Consider the following 25,918-nt stretch of genomic DNA (forward strand, 5'->3'; position numbering starts at 1 on the left):
TGTAAGTAAGCATTTTACTGTAAGGTCTACACCTGTTGTATTCAGCATATGTGACTAATAACATTTGATTACATGTAATCAGTTACTCCCCAACCCTGTGTAGTAATGCCATGGTATTCAGCATAATAGTCACTATTCAGCATAAGCATAGTACATGTTTTGAGGAGGCAGGTCCCCTATTGGTTAGAGTGTTGGGCCAGTAACCGAAAGGTTGCTGGATCGAATCAACCGGCTGACAAGGTAAAAATCTGTGGTTCTGCCCCTGAACAAGGCAGTTGGCCTACCGGGGAACAGTGGGTTGTCATTGTAAATAAGAATGCTCTTTATTTAACTAGGCAAGTCAAATAAAGGTTAAATGTAAACAAATAAAATGTAGCAGTGTTCAGCATACACACTTATAATTAGCAGTGAAAATGACACTTACGTACAAATAAATACAGTCAAATATATTATATTTTACACCAAGTGTTTTATTCCGTGAGCATCTGCTCAGGTCACATGACTTACAGTAGCTCGACCCCTCTGAAACCCCCACTGGGGAACGACTATCTTACAAGCCACAGGGTCACAAGAAGGATGACATAACAGGTGGGAGGACATGGTTGAGAGAAGGGGGGCAACTGACAGAGCCAACATTTTTTGTGGAGGCTGAGGACAAATATAAAGGTCTAGATAGAGCTACAACACACAATGTTACGCTAGAAGGGTTGTAATACTCCCAGGGCTGGCTGGCTAAACAAGAGTGATGCCCACGCAGGCGCTCTTTAACACATGGCACATTCCCAAATTCCTGTATGGTGAAAACAACTAGCTGCAGCTGACTGGTCTCTGGCCCTCGTCTCCTAGAGAAACACAGCAGGAAGGAACATAAGTGCATGTGAGGGTGGCTTCAGCTACGAACGCCTCCACTTCCTCAGTGATGAAGATATGGGGCAGGTGCAGGAGTGAGGGAGAGCGCATTCCCATTTGTGCCAGCCGTCTGTACAGTAGTAGACTAGAGAGCAGGTGATTTGACGTCTGGGTCACTGGATGATGGTAGAGGTGCTAATGCAAGGTGGGAGACGGAGCTTTTTCACTTGGGAGTCCAAACTCTGGCGGGTCAATTTGTCTTCACTCCCCCCTCTCCTCGGTGATGGGGCTTAGGCGCTGCTGAGGGCATCCACACCGGGCAACACTTTACCTGTGGGCAGAAAGGAACGACATGCAATGTGGTCACTGCTTTGGAAAAACTCTTCAGCATTACTTCTTAAGTCATCATACCAATAGTTACAGCATACATGGATAACAGTAACAAAATGTAATTTTGTTCTTTCTAGCCTGCATCCCCTTAGACACTGATTTTGAACTGGGCATAGGTCAAAGGTCAGCGTGAAGCCAGTAAGGATTAGACCGCGATCACTCACCCTCCAGAAGCTCCAGGCTGGCTCCGCCTCCTGTGCTGACGTGGCTGACCTTGTCCTCTGTGCCCCATTTGGCACAGCATGTAGCGGTGTCGCCTCCACCTGGGCATCACCAAGACAACAGATGGGTAGCATTCAAATCAGAGATCCTTCACTGTCATAGTGATCATTCACTACTATAGATGTGAGGAAGAAAAGGTGTTTGGCACCATCTGGCGGTGAGAATGATATCAAGAGTGGATGAACCAAACCTTCCAATCAAAATGGCAGGGCAAGTATAAACTTGAATAAATTATTTTAACATGATGCGCAAGAGCAGGCTTTGTTTAACGAATGATCTCAATCATATGTGTATTTACTTGCAAAAGTTGGGATTAGGTGCAGGGTCAAATACATGTTTTTTGGTCATTGTATATAAACACGATGGTCGAGGGTCTTACCAATGATTGTGACGCAGCCTGACTTGGTGACCTCCACCACTTTGTCCATCAGGCTCTTGGTTCCTTTGGCGAAGTTCTCAAACTCAAACACACCCACGGGGCCGTTCCACACGATCTGCTTGGCTCTGCCTACAGCCGCAGCGAAGTGCTTGTTGCTCTCTGGTCCACAGTCCAGACCCTGGAGAGAACAGAAGGTGACACAGGGACACAGAGCTCAACCACAGTTTTGTGTGTTGAGGGTATTCATCTACAATATTTACAGTAAAAAAAGATCCTATAATTAATCTGGCTCTCAAAGTGATACAGTATATAACATTTCTAGCTAGCACAAGAACTATCAGAAAAATTCCCATAAAAACCCTTCAAGAAGACTATAAAACCCGATCAGTGTTAAGTTTATTAGGCATCAAACGGAGGGGAAAAAAACTAATCAGGTTGGGATAACACTGGATTTTTCCATTAGGAAGCACTTATTTTTGTATTCTGTAACAAAATGTTTAAAAACGCTTTACGTTGCGTGCCCCAATGAACATGACCTAGGTTGCTCTCCTCACCATCCAGCCTGCAGGGATGCCAGCAGCCACGGTTGCGGTGCCAGTCTGGGCATGCTCGTCAAACTTGTCAGCGGTGATGAAGTCGACGGGGAGGTTGATCTTGACCTTGTTCTTCTCAGCCTTGGCCATCAGCTCCTTGACGATCTTGGCACCCTCATCATCGTACAGGGAGTTGCCGATCTGGCAGGGAGGAGAGGATCACTCATTGTAAGATGTAAACTATAACCGTGATATACATCATAGTCGAACATTAAACAAATGTAACTACATTGTGCAGAGTGACAAGCGAGTTCTGAATTATATTCATTTAAATTAGGTTAAAATCCTGATTTAAATACAAATTGCCAATAAAGGGGTAACATCTCTCCATTTCTCCCACCCACCCTCCCTACAGCCTTCTCCCCATCTTCCTCCCTCTGTCCTCACCTCCATGTTGTTGAGGACCTTGAGGAAGGTGAAGGCCATGCCACCACCAATGATCATCTCATTGACCTGGTCCAACATGTTGTTGATCAGCTGAATCTTGTCCTTGACCTTGGCTCTGCACACAACAACAGACAAACTATTTAAACATAGTAAAACATTGATAGCCCAATAATATGAAGCCCGTTTATCTAGAATCCATTATAAAACACTTAAGTGGAGTTATAATGCATACATGGTAAAACATTATGGAAATGTTTCTAGTTGAGGAAGATAGTCATATTGGGACAGAAATGTTTGTTGTAGTTGACACTTGTTCCTTTTGTCTAATGAATTTAGTGCTAAATCCTACCGTTTTCATCCATTGTTGAGGGGCTTATCATTAGCCAATTCATATCAATGTCCTTTGTTACTGGCAGATGTCCAAAAAGGCTGAACTGGGTAAAAAATCTTTGAAAATACAGAACTGTGGCAGTGAAAGAACCCGATTGGCTGCACTCACTGACTGGACATGACGGTTGCACAATGCCCAGCTGAAATGGGCTCGACACTGGGCCAATTTCGACATGTGAGCAATGTAGTTACCTGTGTGTGCGCGCGTATTTGTGTTCTTTAGTTTTCCCACTGTGCTAGGCTGTAAAGAGCTCAGTCACAGGAGGCTGGTGGCACCTTAATTGGGGACAGGCTCATGGTGATGGCTGGAGCGGAATGAGTAGGATAGTATCAAGTACATCAAACACAGTTTGATACCATTCACTTCGTTCCAGCCATTATTAAGAGCCGTCCTCCCCTCAGCAGCCACCACTGTGCTCAGTAGTAGGAAAAGACAGTACTGTTACACAGATTGAGGTGTTACACAACACGCTTAAGGTCTCAATTCCTGGACTGCCTTCTGTGTATTTAAAAAAATAAAAAATGTTTTTAAAAAATCATCCTGCACTTGAGAATGACACTACAACAGCCCAAGGCTGATGTATCAACAGAGAAAGAGAGATAGAGTGGTAGAGAGAATAGAAAGAGAGCAACAGTGAGAAATATTTAAGTGAGGTTGCATGGCTTTCATTGACTTTCATTGTGCATATAATACGACCAGACCCGTCTATTTTAGCTGGATCAACCAGTTGAAGAGCCAGTCCCCAGTAGTGATATCATAGAAGCAGATGCAGGCCTCTGGGTACTTTATTCTTAACTCATCACAGAGCCATCCCTGCCCCGTTGACAATCAGTGACATGGTAAACTAAAGCATCAAACGGTCCTTTGAGCAGTTACTTACCCTCCGAGGATGGCCAGGAAGGGCCTGGCTGGTTTCTCCAGAGCCATGGCAAAGTAGTCAAGCTCCTTCTTCATCAAGAAGCCTGCGGCCTTCTGGGACAGGTTCACTCCAACCATGGAGCTGGGGGAAGAGAAAGTCAGTCACTTTATATTATTTAATAAAAAATCTTTATCTAGGAGATGACAGGAAGGGACAAAGTATTTTCAAAATGAAAGTATAGGAGAAAGGGATTGGCAATAAGTGATGGCTTCCATTTTTCATTAAAACAGCGGATACCAAAAAAATCAGAGTTTATGCTTGACTCCTCCACAGAATGTGTGGTGACCCCTACCTGTGGGCTCTGTGTGCTGTGCCGAAAGCATCGTTGACGTAGACGTCTCCCAGTTTGGACAGAGAGGCTCTGAAAGAATCAATTTGCTCCTGGGTGGCTTTGGTCTAGAAGATAAAGGAGAGAATAGACCGGTTACTACCAGCAGGAGCGGTTTCCACACCTAGCAGACAGAACTGTATGGCCTATTGTGCAGCAAACAGAGGCCTCATTTATTCATATTGATGACATCAATTAATAAATACTACATGGGAAGATACAAAATAAGCCATTTTCCACATTCATCAATATAGCCCATATCATCTATCCATGTTCAGCAACTGTATTAAGGGTTTATAATACGTGTCAGAACACTTGTAAGCACCTGGGAGCGTAGTGATATGAGACAATTCAGAGGCTCAACACACAATTCAAAACCAGGCAGAAGCTGGTGTATTTCTTAAATCAAAAGGTGAGTTATAGAAATGGTCCAAACGTGGTCCAATCATTTGAGCGGTCTTTGTTGTGGCGAATTGGGTGCTGGCAGCTGAACCTTTTGGGAGGTGAGACTCGCTTCCACGGTTGTTAGTCATACATCCTTCTTCCTCTCTGGTTCTGAATGTTTCCCATAATCGTCCCCATATGAAAATGGATTCACTCACCGAGTTTGTGGGTTCCTGGTAGTTGAGCGCATAGCACTCATCATCCATCTCCCGCTCAGAATCCCACCACCACTCTTCTTCTTGAGTGCACTGGGCCTTCTGCAGTGCACTGGGGTCATACTCACAGGCATCATGGTTAACACCAACATGTGATGGGAAGCTCTGAGATACTTCATTCTTGTGAGATTTACCAAGACCGTCTGTCTGATTAATCACAGAGATCAAATATGCTTGGTTGTCCGTCTGTCTGTGACCATCTATTAATGTGCTGGTTTGGCAGCTTACATCTTGAGAAACAGTTGAAGACTCCCCAGTCTGGGTTTGTTCATCTTGACTCTCAGTTACCTGCACCAGTTCTACCACTTTGGCTTGCAGCTCACCCTTCTCCCGCTTCAGGTTCTCAATGCACTCTCTCTGGACTGTGCATTCTTCATTGAGGTCTTCAATCTCTTCTCGAAGACACTTTTTCTCCTCTTCAGTTTTGCAGAGGAGATCTTGAAAAATCTTTAGCCTCCTCTTCAACTCTTCAGCTTCATCATGTGGAGCACATTTTCTTCTAGTTACCCATTTCAAAGTTTGCAGCTCCTGCAAAGTCTCGCTCCAATACTTCTCCAGCTTGGTGACTCGCTGTTGCTCTTTTTGTAGAGCGACTCCTTGTTTCAGCAGGCTTTCTTCGGCCTTCTTCCTTTTCTCAGCTTCGGCAGTTAGCTGAGCCTTTAGCTCATTTGCCCCATTATCTGGCTTGCTGACAGAAACTTGGCCTTCTTTCCCAAACCCAGCCCCTTCTTCCTCAGGGGACTGGATGATTAAGTGTCCATTCTCCATGCTGACGATACACTGTAGAGTACCACTATTGGCCAATGCATCCGGTTCTGCTTGCCAGGCCTTTTGGTGCACATCTAGCGCCACATCCATCATGTTATTTAGAGCTTTCCATAGCTCCTTTGACCCTTTATCCATCTCACATCTCTGGACACCTGGTGGTTTCTTCAGGATGTTTAGGAGGAGCTCCCTTTGAGCTTCTGGCAGTACTTCTATGCCTTCTCCCTGCAGCCATAGAACAGTGAGGGGATCTGTCATCCATCCATGAATGTCTGCGGTTATTTTGGTGCAAATGTGTGAGCGCTCCGAATTCTCTCATGCACTACACCTCTAGGCCACCAGGTAAAGCTGTGCCTGCATTACCTCCACCAGTGTGGCAGAACACTGGGTGTGACATAGGGTTGCAAAGCGTCGGAAACTTTCCAGTAAAATGTCCGGAAATGTTCCATGGGAAGTTAAGCTTAAATTCATCATAAAAAGTTAGCTTAAAACAGTGAACCTTTTTTGTAGGATGCACATAAGGTAATTCTAAGTATTGTGGCATATTTTGGTTAAACTATGCCTAATTCAATGGAATTGCAACTCTCTGCATGCCCAGTGCATTCTTCCATCACATGTACAGCTGATTCTCAAGATCTTGCACACTAATGAGATGCTATTGAGCCCACACTACTACACTGTCTGAACCAAGGACTACATGCTTTCTGGTACCTTTTGATTACAATACTGGGTGGGGTGAATATATTTTATGACATACATTATTTTTTGTTAACTAGAAAATAGTAGCCTACAGCAAAATGTGTTTAAATCATTCCTAACTTGTTAACAATTTGTTAGTTTTTGCTACCATGTGGGTTTTAGCTTGCTTGAGCCTGCTAACTGGGGCTTAATTCACCCGTTTCCATACAGTTTTCATTTTAAAACATTTATCTTACAAAGGAGTTATTTCATCTGCTAACTATTTATCTGTACATGGAATTGTATTTGGTCAAACGCTGGGCTCCACTTAGAGCATTAAGTCAACATTAGCACTGAGCGATTAACCGAAATTTCGTTCAATTATTTCAATTCATTTCCTTCGTTTTGTCTGTGAGCTCAATGCGCAGTTTCTGTAGAGATAAATCAGATCAAGCCTGAACTGTGCATGTAGTAGGATGTTGTAGTTTCCAACAGGCCAATATTCTACAGTTTAGCGCAAAAAAAGTGGTAATTATTTACAATGACCATAATCCATTGCACACGCGCCTACTTGTCCAGTCTGTGTGGAGCACTGAGCTATAATACCAACGGTGTGGGGCAGGCACAGAGATTGAGAGAAGAGAGAATGCGTGATCAAGAGGGATAGAAAGCAGTTGCTTCGCGAGGTATCTCTACCTGAAAATATATTATCTTAAGTGATTGATAGTTGGTATTCAGCAGTACTTTGAATTACTACTCAAATTGTGATTTTGTTAGACAGCATAGGTAGCAGCTCTATAGATATGAGATGACTGGAATGAAATAAAAGTCAAATAATTTACTTTAATAAAATAGTTTTATGGTTAATAAGTGATTATGGGACATCACTACCATTCATTAAAATGTTTTACAACTTCTATTAATTGTTTCATTCTGTGTGACAGCATTCAGCCCACAATGCATAGTGCATTTATAGTCAAAAATAATTATGGAAACCATAAACTGTAATTTTGTCATAATCGAACCTCAAAAAAAAGCTCTAATCGCTCAGCACTACTGAACATAAACTCAAAGGGGAAGTTCTGTATTTTACAACCTAATATTAATGTTAGAGGGTCCCTCACTCTGAAAGTATATGGGCCAGAAGACTGTAAACCCATGGTTCGGCTTTCTTTGAACAACCAATTCTAGATAGTGTATCTATAAGAGCACGTGGTGAATATACTGCAGTGATGCCAGGGAAGTGGACTGCATGACGAGGGTACTGTAAGTACTTTATAATTAGGTTCCTACTGACCTTTAACAGGCAAAGTTCTTGACTCTTTCACAGAAAGGTCACAGAAAGGTCATGGCTGATCTATGGTGTCCCATCCAAATGCCAGGCGTTGGCACTAGTACAGTTCAACCAGGTCATCATAGAACTTGCCCTTAACCACAGACCTGGGATCAAATTACACTATCCCCCAATCCTATCCTCAAGCATTAGATGAATGAAAAAGATCTGACCCCGAATCAGCGGTTAGGGGTAACATCTAGACTTACCTACTCTGTCGCCTGCCACCCCCCAGCCATCGAGGGATCTTGTGAAAGGTTGAAAGCTACCCCCCTTCCCAATCTCCTCCCTCCTCTAAGGGTTGCATACCAGCCAGGGCTCACAAGACAAGAAAAGCAAAACGCTAGACCCGAGACAACCCACTACCCTTCACTCAAATGTCAGCAGGTCAGGGCTGCATCTCGGGTAAATGAGAGGAGAAGTAGAAGTAGAATCCTGGCCATTGATACAGGCAGGCACAGATACTACAGGAAACTCATCCTATAAACCTATGCATTTACATAATACTCTCAGTGGTGCAACCTTCTTAAGAGCTGCTAACAGTTTTAGTATGGATGTACTCAGTGACGCAGTAATTTGTGGCTGTACTCCTCAAACAGATGAGATGCCATTTTCTGTACCCTGGTCTCCAAATGACAAAATTCCTGCTTTTCAGGTCAGATGGCTGACTGGTGTCTCATTATTTTGCAGCTTGGCTTTATTTTCTTCTCTGCGATGCCTTTAGCAGCTCTGCTGACGCCAACACCACAGGAGTGACAGTTTCAGCTTGGGCCTCTGCAGGGTAGGAGCCCTCATTTTATGTAAATAGGAAGGGCCTCTGGGAATGGCTACAGCAGTCGTTGACCAACCTTGTTTCCGGAGGCGTCCTTGCCCTTGCCCTCCTCTGCAACGTGGAACCTCAGGTTCTCCAGGAGGATGACTGAACCGGCGGCAGGGTCGGCACAGGCCTTCTCTACTTCAGGACCTACGCAGTCCTTCAGGAAGTGCACGTCCCTGAGAATGGGTGCAACACATGCACGATTGAGTACTTTATTCAGATACCCCACTGAAACATTGTCAGTTGAGCGAACCAAAGTGTGTCAATAGAGGTCAAACCAATTCATTCATTGGTACAACTCAGTCAATGGCACAGTAACATACATGCAAGTGTAATATTTCACTCGCAGCATGGTAATAGCCAGCTATGCCATGAGGTCTCACTCACTTGCCCAGCAGGCTCTTGAGCTCGGCGGCCACAGGCTTCAGGGAGAATTTGTCAGGCATGGGGTTCCCATCAGGACGACCCAAGTGGCTCATCAGCACCACAGCCTTGGCCCCATGGTCAAGACAGTGTTTGATGGTGGGGACAGCAGCCTTGATCCTGGAATAAACAGGCACACAGTATGAGCCAAGGCTGGAATCGGGCTCCTATAGAATGAACTAGTAGCATTGGGTCTAATCATGTGCATTACTAACTGAAGATGATAAAATTAAAACAAGTTCATTATTACCTCTGATTGTTTGTTATGTTATGGTCCTTCATTGGCACATTGAAGTCAACCCTGCAAAAGACATTTATAACATTCAGCTTTGGGCACAGTAATAAGTGTTTTGAGCATTATAAAATGTATGGTTCAAAAGGAAGGGTATATTACTGGAAACTAAGTTTACCAGTAAACTAATAAAATGTTGGATTTTATGTAACCTATCACAAGACATCTAGTAGCCCTTTTGGGTGTCTAATCATCTCTGGCCGTCTGTGTGGCCTTATCACATGTAAAATAATTGAATACATTAAAATGAAAAATAAATAGAATGACAAAGCTGTAAAACATTATCCTAAATATAAATAAGCTTAGTAAATACAATGGGTGTTTAATATGAGGGTAGATTTTCTGATAAGAACCAAAATTACTTAAGATTCTAGTAATTTTGGTAAGTTACCAGTGGCTTTGCAGCCCTTATAAAACATGTCCATGACACTGGGCTTAGTATTGAAACGAAATGATTCAACAGCCAAACACTTTCCTGTATGACACACAGTGCCATGAGAACATGCTGCATCCCTCATTCTCCTGCCCATTACCTAACTCTACCCCCCCCTCTCGGTTTCTCCTCCGGCCCACTTGATGCAGTGAAGTGCAGGACCAGGCAGTGTGTGCCACAACCGTACTCTATTATACTAGAACCCTACGGTCAGCACAGGGGAAGAATGATACTGCTATGGAATGCCTTTGTTAGCAATGACCCCTTCAATGGGTAAATGGGAACACAATTCACAGCCGCACTAGTGATGCCCTTGTGATAGGCTACCATTTGTTTAACCCGCACCTTACACTACAGGGCCGTAAAGGCAGGTGTTTTATACGAGGGATAAAAGACTGGAAGTGGAGCAAGGATGTGCATATACGCAGAATAAGGCCAGCACATTGACTGCTTGACAGGCTTGGCACAGGTCTGCCAGACTGTTCGCTCTACCACAGCAAAGTCTCCATAACAGCACAAGGTCCTGACAGTCAGTCACAGTTGGTCCTATTCTGCACAAGTAAGCAATGCCGATTCATAGAAGTAGGATGTACATAGACAAATATGCATGTTATATAGACAGACAAATATGCAGGATGGAATGTAATGAGATTTTCATAGTAGTTTGTCTACCCCAGGGTTTCCCAAACTCAGTCCTGGGGCCCCTGCTGGGTCCACGTTTTGGTTTTTACCCTAGCACTACACAGCTTGATTATGACTTGGTTATTTGAATCAGCTGTGTAGTGCACTCAAGGGGAGTCTTAGGACAGAGTTTGGGAAACCCTGGTCTACCCTCGCTTTAACTTGTTATGGATAGGGGGCAGTATTTTCACGGCTGGATAAAAAAAACGTACCCGATTTAATCTGATTATTACTCCTGCCCAGAAACTAGAATATGCATATAATTATTAGCTTTGGATAGAAAACACTCCAAAGTTTCTAAAACTGTTTGAATGGTGTCTGTGAGTGTAACAGAACTCATTTGGCAGGCCAAAACCTGAGAAGATTCCTTACAGGAAGTGCCCTCTGACCATTTCTTGGCCTTCTACACTCTCTTTATTGAAAACTGAGGATCTCTGCTGTAACGTGACACTTTCTAAGGCTCCCATAGGCTCTCAGAAGGCGGCAAAACGTTGAATGATGACTTTGCAGGCCATGGCTGAAAAACAGTAGCGCATTTGGATAGTGGTCGATCTGAGAACAATGAGACTGGGGGCGCGTGCACGAGAAGACTCCATGTTTTTATTTTCAGTCTTTGAACAAAAAAAAACAGACTCCCGGGCGGAATATTATCGCTTTTTTACGAGAAAAATCGCATAAAAATTGATTTTAAACAGCGTTTGACATGCTTCGAAGTACGGTAATGGAATATTTTTACATTTTTTGTCACGAAACGCGCCGGGCGCGTCACCCTTCGGATAGTGTCTTGAACGCACAACAAAACGCCGCTATTTTGATATAACTATGGATTATTTGGAACCAAACCAACATTTGTTATTGAAGTAGAAGTCCTGGGAGTGCATTCTGACGAAGAACAGCAAAGGTAATCCAATTTTTCTTATAGTAAATCTGAGTTTGGTGAGGGTCAAACTTGGTGGGTGTCAAAATAGCTAGCCCGTGATGGTGAGCTATCTACTCAGAATATTGCAAAATGTGCTTTCACCGAAAAGCTATTTTAAAATCGGACACCGCGATTGCATAAAGGAGTTCTGTATCTATAATTCTTAAAATAATTGTTGTGTTTTTTGTGAACGTTTATCGTGAGTAATTTAGTAAATTCACCGGAAGTGTTCGGTGGGAATGCTAGTCACATGCTAATGTAAAAAGCTGTTTTTTGATATAAATATGAACTTGATTGAACAAAACATGCATGTATTGTATAACATAATGTCCTAGGTGTGTCATCTGATGAAGATCAAAGGTTAGTGCTGCATTTAGCTGTGGTTTTGTTTTTTGTGACATCATATGCTAGCTTGAAAAATGGGTGTCTGATTATTTCTGGCTGGGTACTCTGCTGACATAATCTAATGTTTTGCTTTCGTTGTAAAGCCTTTTTGAAATCGGACAGTGTGGTTAGATAAAGGAGAGTCTTGTCTTTAAAATGGTGTAAAATAGTCATATGTTTGAAAAATGGAAGTTTTCGGATTTTCGAGGACTTTGTATTTCGCGCCACGCCCATCATTGGATATTGGAGCAGGTGTTCCACTAACGGAACGTCTAGATGTAAGAGGTTAAGTCATCTGTGCTGATGGGAGTGTGGATTTGACCTTTAGGAAAGAAAAGGCCTCATGCATCTCCTGCAGTCATCATGGGTACATGGAGCTGGGGACACCAGGATGCCCTATGACATTTAAAAGTGGGTGTCGTTTTTCAGTGTACTGAAGCACCCCTGGGAGCCACACATGACAACAATATCTGAGCAAATACCATCAGCTAAAATGGATAGGATGGTGTTTATAAGATTAACTAGCTAATTGAATAGAAATACAGTAGAATGTATCCTCAGCTTAGAGATGTGTACTTAGACTCGGATATCATCTTAATGCAAAATAAAAACAGTTAAAATTGGTGCAATTAACATTTTAGGGATGCTTGCATCCATTCTGCATCACTCCTATGGCACGTAATTGGTTTGAATAGGGAAAACGTGAGACGACAACTGCCTGTGTTCTGTCACGAGTGGTGGCATGCATCACCTGCTGAAGTACCCAAAATATACCTATTAAAAATGTCACCTAGTAAGACCATTATTACTGTTCCAGCTGGCTGATGTGTGTCATTAGGTAGGTAATGTTAAGTGTAACAGACATTTTATACCAAGCTTTACTTGGCGATACGTCCTCAATTCCCAACTTGGAAGATAACACGTCTTCTAAACTTCCATGATTAGTTGCAGGGGGTTCGTTTGAATTGTTAAATTAAATACATTTGCTCCAAGAAGTAATCCAACGATGTGTACGCACTTTCGATTTTGGGGTGGAAACCAATAACGAATAAACACTGGATTGATGATGCTATATTGGCCATTGAGAGGCTTTGAAGACACGGTCGGACATATTTGCACTCCTCAGTAGGAGCAGTCCTCCATAGGAATGAATGGAAAAGGCAACACATCCGCCACGCTAACCCTCAACACAGGAGCGTACGCTTAGTCCCCTCCTGTACTCCCTGTTCACCCACGATTGGGTGGACGTGCATGACTCCAACACAATCATTAAGTTTGCCAACGACAACGGTGGTAGGCCTGATCACCGACGACGATGAGACTACAGGGGAGTTCCGAGACCTAACAGTATGGTGCCAGTACAAGGAGCTGATCGTGGACCGGGAAATGGGGGGCTGAGCATGCCCCCATTCACGTCGACAGGGCTGTAGTGGATCGGGCAGAGAGCTTCAAGTTCCTCAGCGTCCAATATCAATGAAGACCTATAAGATCCACACTATAGGTCTTTTACCCATCCAAAAAGTTGGACCCGTTCCAACATGGCCCTGGGGCTTCTCCACCCGGACGTGCATAAAAAAATGTAAATATAGAGACACGTTCCAAACAGACCCGAGGACAACTAGACCCGCTCTGTATGAACCTGGTCGGATCCAGAACCAGTCCGAGTGAGGGAAGCAGCAGAAAATGATTTTGTGTCACTTTATTAACCGGAGCTGATAAAGCACAGAGGAGGGAGAGGGGTGCCGCTCTAGCAAGCAGGGGAGGGGCTGTACTGTGAGCGAGTGACATGGGAGCAGGGAAGAGGGAGGGAGAGACAAACCAACCAAGCCGACTCACACTATAGATTACTTATTTATTTTTTTACCTTTATTTAAAGGTAGCCTAGTGTCATAGCGAGGTTATTTATCATCAACAATGATTACGTAATACCTGTCTTGGACTGCTATGAACCAGGAGAAGTAAGTTAAGCTAGCTAATGTTAGCTAGCTAGGCTAACTGAGGCTGCAGTGTAGCCTACAGTTACAAATAACTTCATTAAAATATTTAGTAGCAGCCTGCCTAAATGTTGGCTCTTGGTCGTTGTACCCCATCCTCCTTTTTGTACTACTCTCTTGCACTGGCTCTATGCACACTCACTGGACTCAACCCACACATACTACACTGACACTCCAACAAAAGAGATGCATATTGACGCCACACACACTGCTGCTACTCCGTTTATTATCTATCCTGATCACTCTGCATTGTTGGGAAAGGGCTCGTAAGTAAGCATTTCAGGGAAAAGTGTATAGTGTATTCGGCGCATGTGACAAATAAAATGTGATTGGATTTTGACCATACCGATTTGAAGCTAGCCATAATAACTTAGCCACAATAGTGGAATTTGCAGTTCACCTTCAAAAAAGGTCCTTATTGAAAGTGATACAAATAATGGAATCATGCCATATTTGGACTAGATAACGCTGATTGCAATGTTAAATAATTTAAAATGTAAACACAATAATTTGATAATAAACAGAAGAAACAAAATCCCAATGGATGCATTATACTGCATAATTGCATTGGGGGAATACTTCTATGCACTGTACAGCCTTACCTATGATTTCCCACAGTCAAAGTCCTGCAATAAGAGCTAAGAAGCTAATATTTGTGTTGACTTTTGAGAATTGTGTTCTGTTGGTGTCACCGATTAGTCCGATTCCCTGTTTCATGGGTGCACAATCTATAGGTTGCCCCCAATTCAATTATGCAGTCTAATACAGTGGGATTAGTTTTTTTCTGTTTATTATCAAACAAATAATGATATATATCTACTGCCCATGTGCAGGCCATCATATATATAACAAATTATGTAACATTCCAACATTGTTTAGTATTATCTAATCCAAATATGTAATGATTTCACTATTTGTATCAGTTTGCATCACTTTCAATTAGGGACTTATTTTGAAGGCGAACCACAAATTCCACACATGGAGGATGACAGCTGCCAGTGACCATAGCAACAGAGTCAAAAAAAATATAGAATCAACATGTGAAAAGTGAACTATAACCACAGAAAGTACAGTAGGAAGACAGGCTAAAACTGCTTCTTCAATAGAAATCCCAGATCACACCTGTAGGCGATGTCATGGCGTTGTTGGCTAGCTAAGCGCATGCACATCATTAGGTCTAACGGTCGTCTCGCGCCGAACTGCCCATGTGCAGGCCATCAAATCAAAGACACTCCTTCGACATGGAGTAGTTTGACGAAAATGTGTCCGTGTGTCACTTTCACGAGGTTGGAGTAATAACATGCCCAAATATTTAAGACATTGGCTCGAATCTAGGTTGTGCCTTCAGATTTCTAGAAAATGTACAACTAAGGAAGAATTTTTCACTTTTCAAACCCCGGCCTGGTCTGTTTCGCAAGCGTTTGCGGAAGTCATGCAACGTTGCGCCTCTGGGTTTAGAAACTCTGTACATAACACCATAAGCATGTTAGACATGACTCTGTAAATCTATAATGTTAGCCAGCTAACTACCTAGCTAGAGTGGCAAGCTTGGAATCGGTCACATGTTAGTTTATAAATAATACATAAAAAAAAAACTTGAAATCCCACTGGATGTATTAGATTGCATCATTTAATTGGGGTATACTTATATGCACTGTACAGCCTTATATGGATTGTACACCCATGGAATGGGGTATCAGCATATTCAGTGACACCCAAATATTGTCTTAGCTCTTATTGCAGGACTTTGACTGTGGGAAATCACCTTCCCAGTCAGCCTATTGTGCATATTGAATATTCAAATTGCACTATACAGCCTAACCTATGGACTGTGCACCCCATGAAATAGGTTAACAGCCTACTCAGTGACACCCACAGAACACAATTCAAGAGTTAACACAAATATTACCCCGGAAATAGAAAATAATGATTTGTATTGTTAGATGTGACTCTGTAAACCTATAGTGTTAGCCAGCTAATTACACTGAACAAAAATATAAAATGCAACATGTAAAGTGTTGGTCCCATCTTTTATGAGCTAAAATAAAAGATCCCAGAAATGTTCCATACTCACAAAAAGCTTATTTCGCTCCAATTTTGTGCACAAATGTGTTTACATCCCTGTTAGTGAGCATTTCTACTTTTACCAGATAATCCTGCCACCTGAAAGGTGTGGCATGTCAAGAAGCTGATTAAACAGCATGATCATTACACAGGTGCACCTTGTGCTGGGGACAATAAAAGGTCACTAAAATGTGCCGTTTTGTCACAACACAATGCCACAGAGGTCTCCAGTTGAGGGAGTGTGCAATTGGCATGCTGACTACAGGAATGTCCACCCCACCAGAGCTGTTGTCAGATAATGTAATGTTAATTTCTCTACCATAAGCCGTCATGTGGGCAAGCTGTTTGCTGATGTCAACGCTGTGAACAGAGTGCCCAATGGTGGCGGTATGGTTATGGTATGGGCAGACATAAGTGTGTAATTGTTCACCATTTTCCACAAATGTCAAAAATGTTTTTTAAAAAATGGAAGTGGTATATTTTTTACAGATGTAAAAACATTTAACACTTCTAAATTCCCCTTGTCTTATGTTCAGAACCTTTAAGCAGTCATTGGAGTTGAACACATCTTTCCCACGGGGGGCCAGCACAGAAAAAAAATGTATGAAATGTATGCATTCACTACTGTAAGTCGCTCTGGATAAGAGCGTCTGCTAAATGACTAAAATGTAAAAAAAAATGTAAATAAGCTATGGACAACAAACAATTGCATTTTATTGATGGAAATTTGAATGCACAAAGGTACTGTGACAAGATCCTGAGGTCCATTGTCGTGCCATTCATCCGCCGCCATCACCTCATGTTTCGGCATGATAATGCACGGTCCCATGTCGCAAGGCTCTGTACACAATTCCTGGAAGCTAAAAATGTCCATTTTTTCCATTGCATGTTTGGGATGCTCTGGAACAACATATAAGACAGCGTGTTCCAGTTCCCACCAATATCCAGAAACTTTGCACGGCCATTGAAAAGGAGTGGGACAACATTCCACAGGCCATATTCAACAGCCTGATCAACTCTATGCAAAAAGGAGATGTGTCGCACTGCATGAGGCAAATGGTGGTCACACTAGATACTAATTGATTCTGATCCATGTCCCTGACCAACAGATGCATATCTGTATTCCCAGTGAAGTGAAATTCATAGATTAGGGCTTAATGAATTGACTGATTTCCTTACATAAACGGTAACTCAGTAAAATCTTTGAAATTGTTGCGTTTATATTTTTGTTCAGTATAGCTAGCTAGAGTGGCAAGCTAGGTGATGTCACATTGTGGCCTACATGCTGACTGCACATGCATCACCGGTTTTCAGTAGTTACAACAGCCACAAGGTCAAAATTGGCTATATGATAAGAATTCATTAAAATAAAAATGTCCTTTGTTCTTCATTTAAGGTTAGGGTTAGGCAGAAGGTTAGCAGTGTGGTTAAGTTTAAAATAAGATTTGAAATAAGCGGAATTTCTGACTTTGTGGCTATGGTAACTAGTGAGGACCAGTATAACCACGAAGAAACACTAATAACGGTCTGGACTAGGCGATATTTTTAAAAGCCAACCAAATGAAGTTGCAATGAAGTTCAATGTAGCTCTTCGATAACAATGTATCGTGAATGTTTCCAAAGTGAAGTATCAAGCGTCTCTCAGTTACTGTCTTGTTACGAATCACAATGCGATGTCTAATGCTGCGTTCAAGACAACTGCGAACTCGGAAAAACCGAGTTCCGACTAAGGAAATCGTTTAACGGTTATTCAACTCAAAATTACAAGTCGGAAAACAATTACAAGTCGGGAAAAAATGACAAGTCGGAAACTCGGGCATATTTCTAGAACTCCGACTTTCCGACCTGAAGATCACTGATTTGACCTCGTTTTCCCAGTTGTATTGAAAGCACCAATAACCCCCTTTCCGATGGCACAATTAGAACTCACCTCATGATCACGCGCTTCCCCTTCACGTCCACCTTGTCCAGGGTGAGTTTATTTGACAGCGACATTTTGGATATTTTAGATGCACCTGCTTTTCTGCCTTTACCTCACTCTGCTGATGGGTAGTTCCCGAATGAAATCACATTTGCTCAGCGAGGAAGCACTTCGGGTGGGCGGGACGTTACACGCCCATCCACGGTGTATTGGTCAAAAGCTAGTACGGAACTGCTGCATCAGCACTGCCATTGGGTTATGCCAGTGGCAGTCATATGAGCTATGCCCTCCATTTAAAGTTCAATTTAACGGGAAACGGCGTGTGTCGAAAGTCACGTAACGTTTTGCTCGAAGACTATTTTAATTATTTAAAAATAAATACAAATAATTGTAAAGCAATTAAAAATATACAATATAGAAAAACAAAGAGTATGCAGACGTTGCAAACAGCCAGGGGAATACAAACAATACATTATATGAAGACCTTGTAAAAAGTACAAACATTTACATTTTGTATTGCTTTTTTGTTATGAGAAGAAATTGTTTATATATTGTTAAATTTCATTCTCAAAAATAAGAGGTTTATTACTAAAATGTAAGTAATGAATATGGAATTTAGCAAAAATAACAATGAAGTTTAATAAGAAGAAAGGCTTTGCATAGTCTTTGCTATATTTTGTAAAACCAAATATCACATTTTCAAGTAGAAGGGCAAAATTAGCATGTATATGATCAACAGATATCTTGTCACAGCTTCTTGTTACTTTGTTATTACTTACTCGTAGCTCAAAGTAGCCTATGGGGTTTTTTTTTTTTTTTTTACTTATAAAAGCTAATAAAGTCAGACTACTTCTATGATAAGAGAAATACCAAAATAAATGTAAAACAGACTCCGGTTGTTCATTACAGAATGTACAAGAAACAATATATTTTTCAAATTTTTAAGATAATGTTTAGTAGGGTAGCACTAGTGGACTAATTTATATGAAAGTTATTTAATCATATTAGTTCAAAGAAACTTCTAAGAGACCAGACATTTTTCCAATTAATATTTATTAAAATGCCATTCCAGAAATGACATATGGGACTTAAAACAACATCGCATTGAAATAAGGCATTCTGCTCGAAGTGGCGCTTTGAAGACAACTGAGGTTCTGGAACAGACTTTGAGGTACGTTTGCTCCCGTTTGGTTGGTGTGGCTTGAAGCAACGAGTGACGTATTTAATAAAGGGTAGCGCCTATGCTAACAGCGTTCCCTAACTGGTCGTTCTGTACAGCACCAGTTCCGTTCCAGAATGTACTAAACACAGCACAGGGTGTCATGTAATATCTTTCCCAATCGTCCTGGTTGTGACGTCATGTTGTGAAATTTCTCACAGCGTGAAGATTTTCCCAGTTCAATAATTGCACCCGCGTCTGGTTGAGCTCGTGCAGATGTCTCTCTCTCTCACCCTCAGTTCTGTGGGCGCTTGCATTTGCTACATCTGCCAATACGGACTCGCGCATCAGTGGGTTGATGTAAGGAGATGTTTTGCGATTGCAAAGACTTGGCTCTAGTTTTTAGATTGACAGCCGTCTTGAACAAATATGCATCTCAAAACAGAACATGGGAACATCTGCTGAAGGAAACTATCTACTAGGTAAGTGCTAACTTTCTAAGTCACAAGTCATCACAAGCTGACATTAGTTTCATCTTACTGTTAAGGGGTCTGCTTCTTGTTACTTTGTTAGTACTTACTCTTAGCTTAAAGTAGCCCCATGTTTTTTTTTAACTTATAATAGCTAATAAAGTCAGACACTACTTCTTTGATATAATGACTGTCCGCAAACCAACGTTAAAGGTGCATACCGCCACCTACTGTGCTGGAATGTGTGGTCAATCACTATTTACAACATTTCTAAACCCTCTTACCTAACTCAGTACTTCCGAGAAAATAAAAAAAACAGCCCTACTAACTTCTAATACACCCTCCCCCAAATCCCTTCCAAACCCATCCAATCTCAATGACCCTACACTTCAATCTTTCCCTCTCTTCAACAATAAAACAGCACATGCTTCACCGTTTCATTGACCATACACAAACCAGTCAAATGCTTGCCAACCAGATGTAATGACAAGTTCAGTGTCCTAAGCGCAATCGGGCAAACATCACCTCTTCCTTACTAATCTGATCTTTGAATCTTGGTCCACCGACCTTTCTTTGGAGGGCAAATAAACTCAGCAAAAAAAGAAACGTCCCTTTTCAGGACCCTGTCTTTCAAAGATAATTCGTAAAAATTCAAATAATTTCACAGATCTTCATTGTAAAGGGTTTAAACACCGTTTCCCATGCTTGTTCAATGAACCATAAACATGCACCTGTGGAACGGTCGTTAAGACACTAACAGCTTACAGACGGTAGGCAATTAAGGTCACAGTTATGAAAACTTAGGACACTAAAGACGCCTTTCTACTGACTCTGAAAAACAACAAAAGAAAGATGCCCAGGGTCCCTGCTCATCTACGTGAACGTGCCTTAGGCATGCTGCAAGGAGGCATGAGGACTGTAGATGTGGCCAGGGCAATAAATTGCAATGTCCGTACTGTGAGATGCCTAAGACAGGGAGACAGGACGGATAGCTGATTGTCCTCGCAGTGGCAGACCACGTGTAACAACACCTGCACAGGATCAGTACATCCGAACATCACACCTGCTGGACAGGTACAGGATAGCAACAACAATTGCCCCAGTTACACCATCAATTCACAATCCCTCCATCAGTGCTCAGACTGTCCGCAATAGGCTGAGAGAGGCTGGACTGAGGGCTTGTAGGCCTATTGTAAAGCAGGTCCTCACCAGACATCACCGGCAACAACGTCGCCTATGGGCACAAACCCACCGTTGCTGGACCAGACAGGACTGGCAAAAGGTACTCTTCACTGACAAGCCGTGGTTTTGTCTCACCAGGGGTGATGGTCGGATTCGCGTCTATCGTCGAAGGAATAAGCGTTACACCGAGGCCTGTACTCTGGAGCGGGATCGATTTGGAGGTGGAGGGTCACAACATCATCGGACTGAGCTTGTTGTCATTACAGGCAATCTCAACGCTGTGCGTTACAGGGAAGACATCCTCCTCCCTCATGTGGTAGCCTTCCTGCAGGCTCATCCTGACATGACCCTCCAGCATGACAATGCCACCAGCCATACGGCTCGTTCTGTGCGAGATTTCCCGCAAGACAGGAATGTCAGTGTTCTGCCATGGCCAGCGTAGAGCCCGTCTGGGACCTGTTGAATCGGAGGGTGAGGGCTAGGACCATTCCCCCCCAGAAATGTCTGGGAACTAGCAGGTGCCTTGGTGGAAGAGTGGGGTAACATCTCATAGCAAGAGCTGGCAAATCTGGTGCAGTCCATGAGGATGAGATGCACTGCAGTACTTAATGCAGCTGGTGGCTACCCCAGATACTGACTGTTACTTTTGATTTTGACCCCCCTTTGTTCAGGGACACATTATTCCTATTCTGTTCGTCACATGTCTGTGGAACTTGTTCAGTTTGTCTGTTGTTGAATCTTGTTATGTTCATACAAATACTTACACATGTTAAGTTTGCTGAAAATAAACGCAGTTGACAGTGAGAGGACGTTTCTTTTTTTGCTGAGTTTACATGCCAGCCCTTGTGCTCAGAGTCCCATCTCTTCTGCCACACATCTATCAAAATGGCTCTGATCTTACCTCTACCCAGTGGAACACTAATATTAATTATATCTAGTTTCAAAGCTCTTTTGTCTAACTGGTCTACAATTTCATTCCCTTCCACACCCGAATGATCTGGGACCCAGCAGAATCTCACTAGTACACCCATTCTCTCAATTCTTGATAACATTAATACCTCCAATAGTAGGTCACTCCTATTAGATTTACCAGATGATAACTATTCCACACAGACCGATAATCTGAGCATACTATAATTCTAACAGGTTGTACATCCTCACCCACTGGAGGGCAACTATTATCGCCAACAGTTCAGAGTATACTGACAGTTCATCTGTTAGTCTTCAACATATCTGCACATCAAATTCAGGAACGTCAACACCTGATCCTGTGCGCCCACTATCTGCGTCCTTGGAGACATCTGTGAAAAGCTGTTTAAAAAAATATAACTTCTACCAATGGAATTGTCAACCAGTTTCCCTATATCATGGACTTCTGACCAATCTTTCCTTTTCTTTACTAAGGTTAGATCAACAACAGGATCTGGGAGTAACCATGGAGGAACATCCCCCATCACCACAGAAGGGCCAACCTCCAACTCCCTCAAACCACTCATCAGAAAGCTTTCCAACTAGCCAACCAAAGCCACTACCTTGTCTACTAGTATATATTTAATTTGTTTTATTTCACCTTTATTTAACCAGGTAGGCCAGTTGAGAACAAGTTCTCATTTACAACTGCGACCTGGCCAAGATAAAGCAAAGCAGTGCGACACAAACAACACAGAGTTACACATGGAATAAACAAACGGCAATGGCAATAAAGAGGCCGTAGTGGCGAAGTAATTACAATTTAGCAATTAAACACCGGAGTGATAGATGTGCAGAAGATTAATGTGCAAGTAGAGATGCTGGGGTGCAAAGGAGCAAACATAATAATAATATGGGGATGAGGTAGTTGGATGGGCTATGTTCAGGTGCAATGATCTGTGAGCTGCTCTGACAGCTGGTGCTTAAAGTTAGTGAGGGAGATATGAGTCTCCAGCTTCAGTGATTTTTACAGAGAAGGCAAAGCTCCACAGCAGAGATTGGAGTATCTGTACATAGGACCACTTTAAGCCATACACTTCACAGAGCTGGGCTTTACGGAAGAGTGTTAAGAAAAAAGCCATTGCTTAAAGAAAAAAATAAGCAAACACGTTTGGTGTTTACCAAAAGGCATGTGGGAGACTCCCCAAACATATGTAAGAAGGTACTCTGGTCAGATGAGACTAAAATTGAGCTTTTTGGCCATCAAGGAAAACGCCATGTCTGGCGCAAACCCAACACCTCGCATCACCCAGAGAACACCATCCCCACAGTGACGCATGGTGGTGGCAGCATCATGCTGTGGGGATGTTTTTCATCGGCAGGGACTGGGAAACTGTTCAGAATTGAAAGCTGTCGCTAAATACAGGGAAATTATTGAGGGAAACCTGTTTCAGTCTTCCAGAGATTTGAGACTGGGACGGAGATTCACCTTCCAGCAGGACAATGACCCTAAGCATACTGCTGGCTTGATGTGCAAAAGAATGCATAGTCCATGTGCCACATTGCCGTTTGAGGGCTACAGCACGGAGACTGTTTAGGTGGCGGGTGGTTTTGGTCACGATTGACCTGAACCGCCTGCCAGAGGAGAGATTTTGAAAGAGAGTTCAGCAAAAATCTTACCCGCATGCCTCCATGCCCGTGGAGTCGTGCAGTACCGCGATGGAGGGAAGGTGGCAGCTGATGCATTGCATGCCCACACACGACCATTTTCACCATAGTTTTTGCTATACAATTAACTGTACAATGGAGCATTTAAAACGAACAACAGGGTCGCGTCCATAGATACAGAACAAATAGACTGAACGACTCTGGCCACGGAACCAATAGAATGAGCGACCAGCCGTGTTGAGTAGCAACCCTAGATTTGTTTCGGGACTATCTTGTGGAAGGATTAAATAATGAATAAATTCATCAAAGCGTTAATGAAAATATGTCGCTAACCCATTGTATAAAAGTGATAATGCCCCCGAAGCCGGTGTTTGTGCCAATTTCCTCAACACCGGCTTCTCGGGCATTATCATTTAAGTAAACACGGTCTGTATGTCTAAATATTCTGTCACGAGCAGCACCATATTACCTAATAATTCTGAGTGTTTGTGTAAATGTACTTTGTGAATAAAGGTGATTCTGATGAGTGAGCATTGCCTGGCTGTACATCTCATGTCTATCTGTATCAGACATGTGGGAAAACATTTACAAAGCAACAGCACCCTCTCAGTTACATATAGGTCAGGCAATTACGGCATGTCAGAAGCGTTTCCTCCGACACATTGGTGCGGCTGGCTTCCGGGTTGAGTTGTGTCAAGAAGCAGTGTGGCTGGGTTGGGTTGTGTTTTGGAGGACGCACGGCTCTCGACCGTCGCCTCTCGAGTCCTTATGGGAGTTGCAATGGGACAAGACTAACTACCAATTGGATACCATGAAATTGGGGAGAAAAAGGGGTGGGGGAAAAAGTCAGTAGTGACAGGACATGCATCTAAGCCTGAACCTCCTTAGAATCACAGAATGACATCCTTAAATACACGGAACATTGACAAATAAGATCTGAAAATACCTTCACATACACATCTAAACATTGAGCAGGTATTGTACATAAAGTTCTTGACTTACTTTCCTGATTCCATTTGACAAGTGAAGACCTTTCCATTTGAAAAGGTACATGAAAGGGGACACAGTGTGCTCAAGTAAAATAATCAGTCAACGTTTTTAGTTTAAATTTAATGTACATATAGGTAATGCCAGAGCGGTAACAAGCTGAAAACGAGGGTATCCATCTGTACAACCAGAATGTTTATAGGGATATCTGGGTTAAGGGTTGTGTGGTTGACTGTGGTCTATCTCCACAGGGGAAAAGGGAGCAGCCTCAGCCCATTATTCTTCTACCTCCCTCCATGGTTTAGGCTGGACCTTGCCGACTGGAGACAGATTCCATGTGATGCCGGTTTGTGTCAGTACCTGAAAACGAGGAGAGTGAGCATCACAAAACACAACTGATGTGTGTACATAGCAAGTGAATGAATACTCAAGTGAGGATTTCTGTATAAGCACTTTGTAACAACTGCTGATGTAAAAAGGGCTTTATAAATACATTTGATGTTGATGCATAACTTTTGGGGGAGGAATAATACACACAAGACTATACATTGTTCTATACCACAAGGTGTTATACAAGAAATGTGCACAAAGAGATTAAAACGTACAAATCCCCAGACAGACACACAGAACGCGAATCCTCCGATCATCAGGCCGGTGCCATACTTGGCATGGAATTCGGGGGAGTGCGTCGAACTGAGCCTCACTTGGCGGGCACCTTGTCCTGCTTTGAATATATAAAACAAAATATAGCTGCATTATTGGCGCAGGGCACAACATCCACACAGTGAGTGATTGTCATTGATTCAGAGGTTATGAGCCCTTGGTTACACCGTTTAACACAGGCGTAAAACAATTAACAGGGTTATGGAACACAAAACTTGTTAGAGCCCAGGACTTATCTTATCGAAAGAGTCGTGGGATGGAAAGTCAATGTGACTTCTCCACTGACTATCACATTGTCATGTTCGATCTTTAGTATCCGACTTTCACGTATGTATTTGTATGCTAAACTGGTGCAATAGCCAACCTAACGCCTGGCTTTGGGGATGAGGTGACGTAAGTCTAGCTAACAAGCTAGGAGGGAAGTTGACATTGGAAATGACCGTCTGATTGTTCCCCTCACTGTTAAGTTAAGCTAACAATGACAAAGTTACAGAATAAAAACAGACATGACCAATCAAGCTAAAGTTTTTTTTGTTAAATAAGTAAGCAGCTAGCCAACTAGTAGCGCTAGTTTGGCTGCTACATTCACTCAGTCAAAATTACAAGCGCTAAAGACTTGGTACCGTTAGGTAGGCTAGCGAGCTAGCTTCAGACAGCTACTGTTAGCCATGTTGCTAAGCACAGTCACACAATAATTGCTCGTTTACAGAAATGTTCAAACAAACACAAGATGAAGGATCAGATATCTATAACTTTAAACGATGTCTTACCGGAGACGTTCATCGCTGCTTTAACAAACCGAAACATGTTGGCTCAACTGGAGGTTTGTGGATACCCTTGAAGAACAAAATGGAAGAACGTTCGCGACAAAGTACCGGAAACTATTTATTAAAGCATTCCTACGCTCATGCGCATAACTAACGCTAACCGATGAGCGTTTTTTTTTAAAGGTTTTACTGTCGATTTTGGACTATGCTGTAAATGAACATTCAACAATCTATGTAGTTAATAATGCACAAAATAATAATTAACTGAAATTATTGCTGGCTCTAATTTTGA

General features: G+C 42.5%; 2 protein-coding genes across 2 annotated transcripts; both read right to left on the reverse strand.

The window, feature by feature from the left end:
* Positions 1–449: 449 nt before the first annotated feature.
* Positions 450–18,008, reverse strand: LOC106568020 (phosphoglycerate kinase). Its single transcript, XM_014138014.3, has 11 exons — positions 17,831–18,008; positions 9,384–9,434; positions 9,098–9,253; positions 8,742–8,886; positions 4,423–4,526; positions 4,092–4,211; positions 2,821–2,935; positions 2,395–2,574; positions 1,841–2,018; positions 1,404–1,502; positions 450–1,180 (listed from the first exon to the last, which is right to left on the reverse strand). The coding sequence occupies exons 1-11, from the start codon at positions 17,893–17,895 to the stop codon at positions 1,140–1,142; spliced, it is 1,254 nt and encodes a 417-aa protein (XP_013993489.1). The 5' UTR covers positions 17,896–18,008; the 3' UTR covers positions 450–1,139.
* A 6,292-nt stretch (positions 18,009–24,300) lies between these two features.
* Positions 24,301–25,895, reverse strand: cox7b (cytochrome c oxidase subunit 7B). Its single transcript, XM_014138012.3, has 3 exons — positions 25,630–25,895; positions 24,802–24,920; positions 24,301–24,556 (listed from the first exon to the last, which is right to left on the reverse strand). Exons 1-3 carry the CDS (start codon positions 25,664–25,666, stop codon positions 24,473–24,475), a joined length of 240 nt encoding a protein of 79 aa, XP_013993487.1. The 5' UTR covers positions 25,667–25,895; the 3' UTR covers positions 24,301–24,472.
* Between the last annotated feature and the right edge of the window lie 23 nt (positions 25,896–25,918).

Source organism: Salmo salar, chromosome 13 (assembly GCF_965601325.2).
Source record: "Salmo salar chromosome 13, fSalSal1, whole genome shotgun sequence".
NCBI lineage: Eukaryota > Metazoa > Chordata > Actinopteri > Salmoniformes > Salmonidae > Salmo > Salmo salar.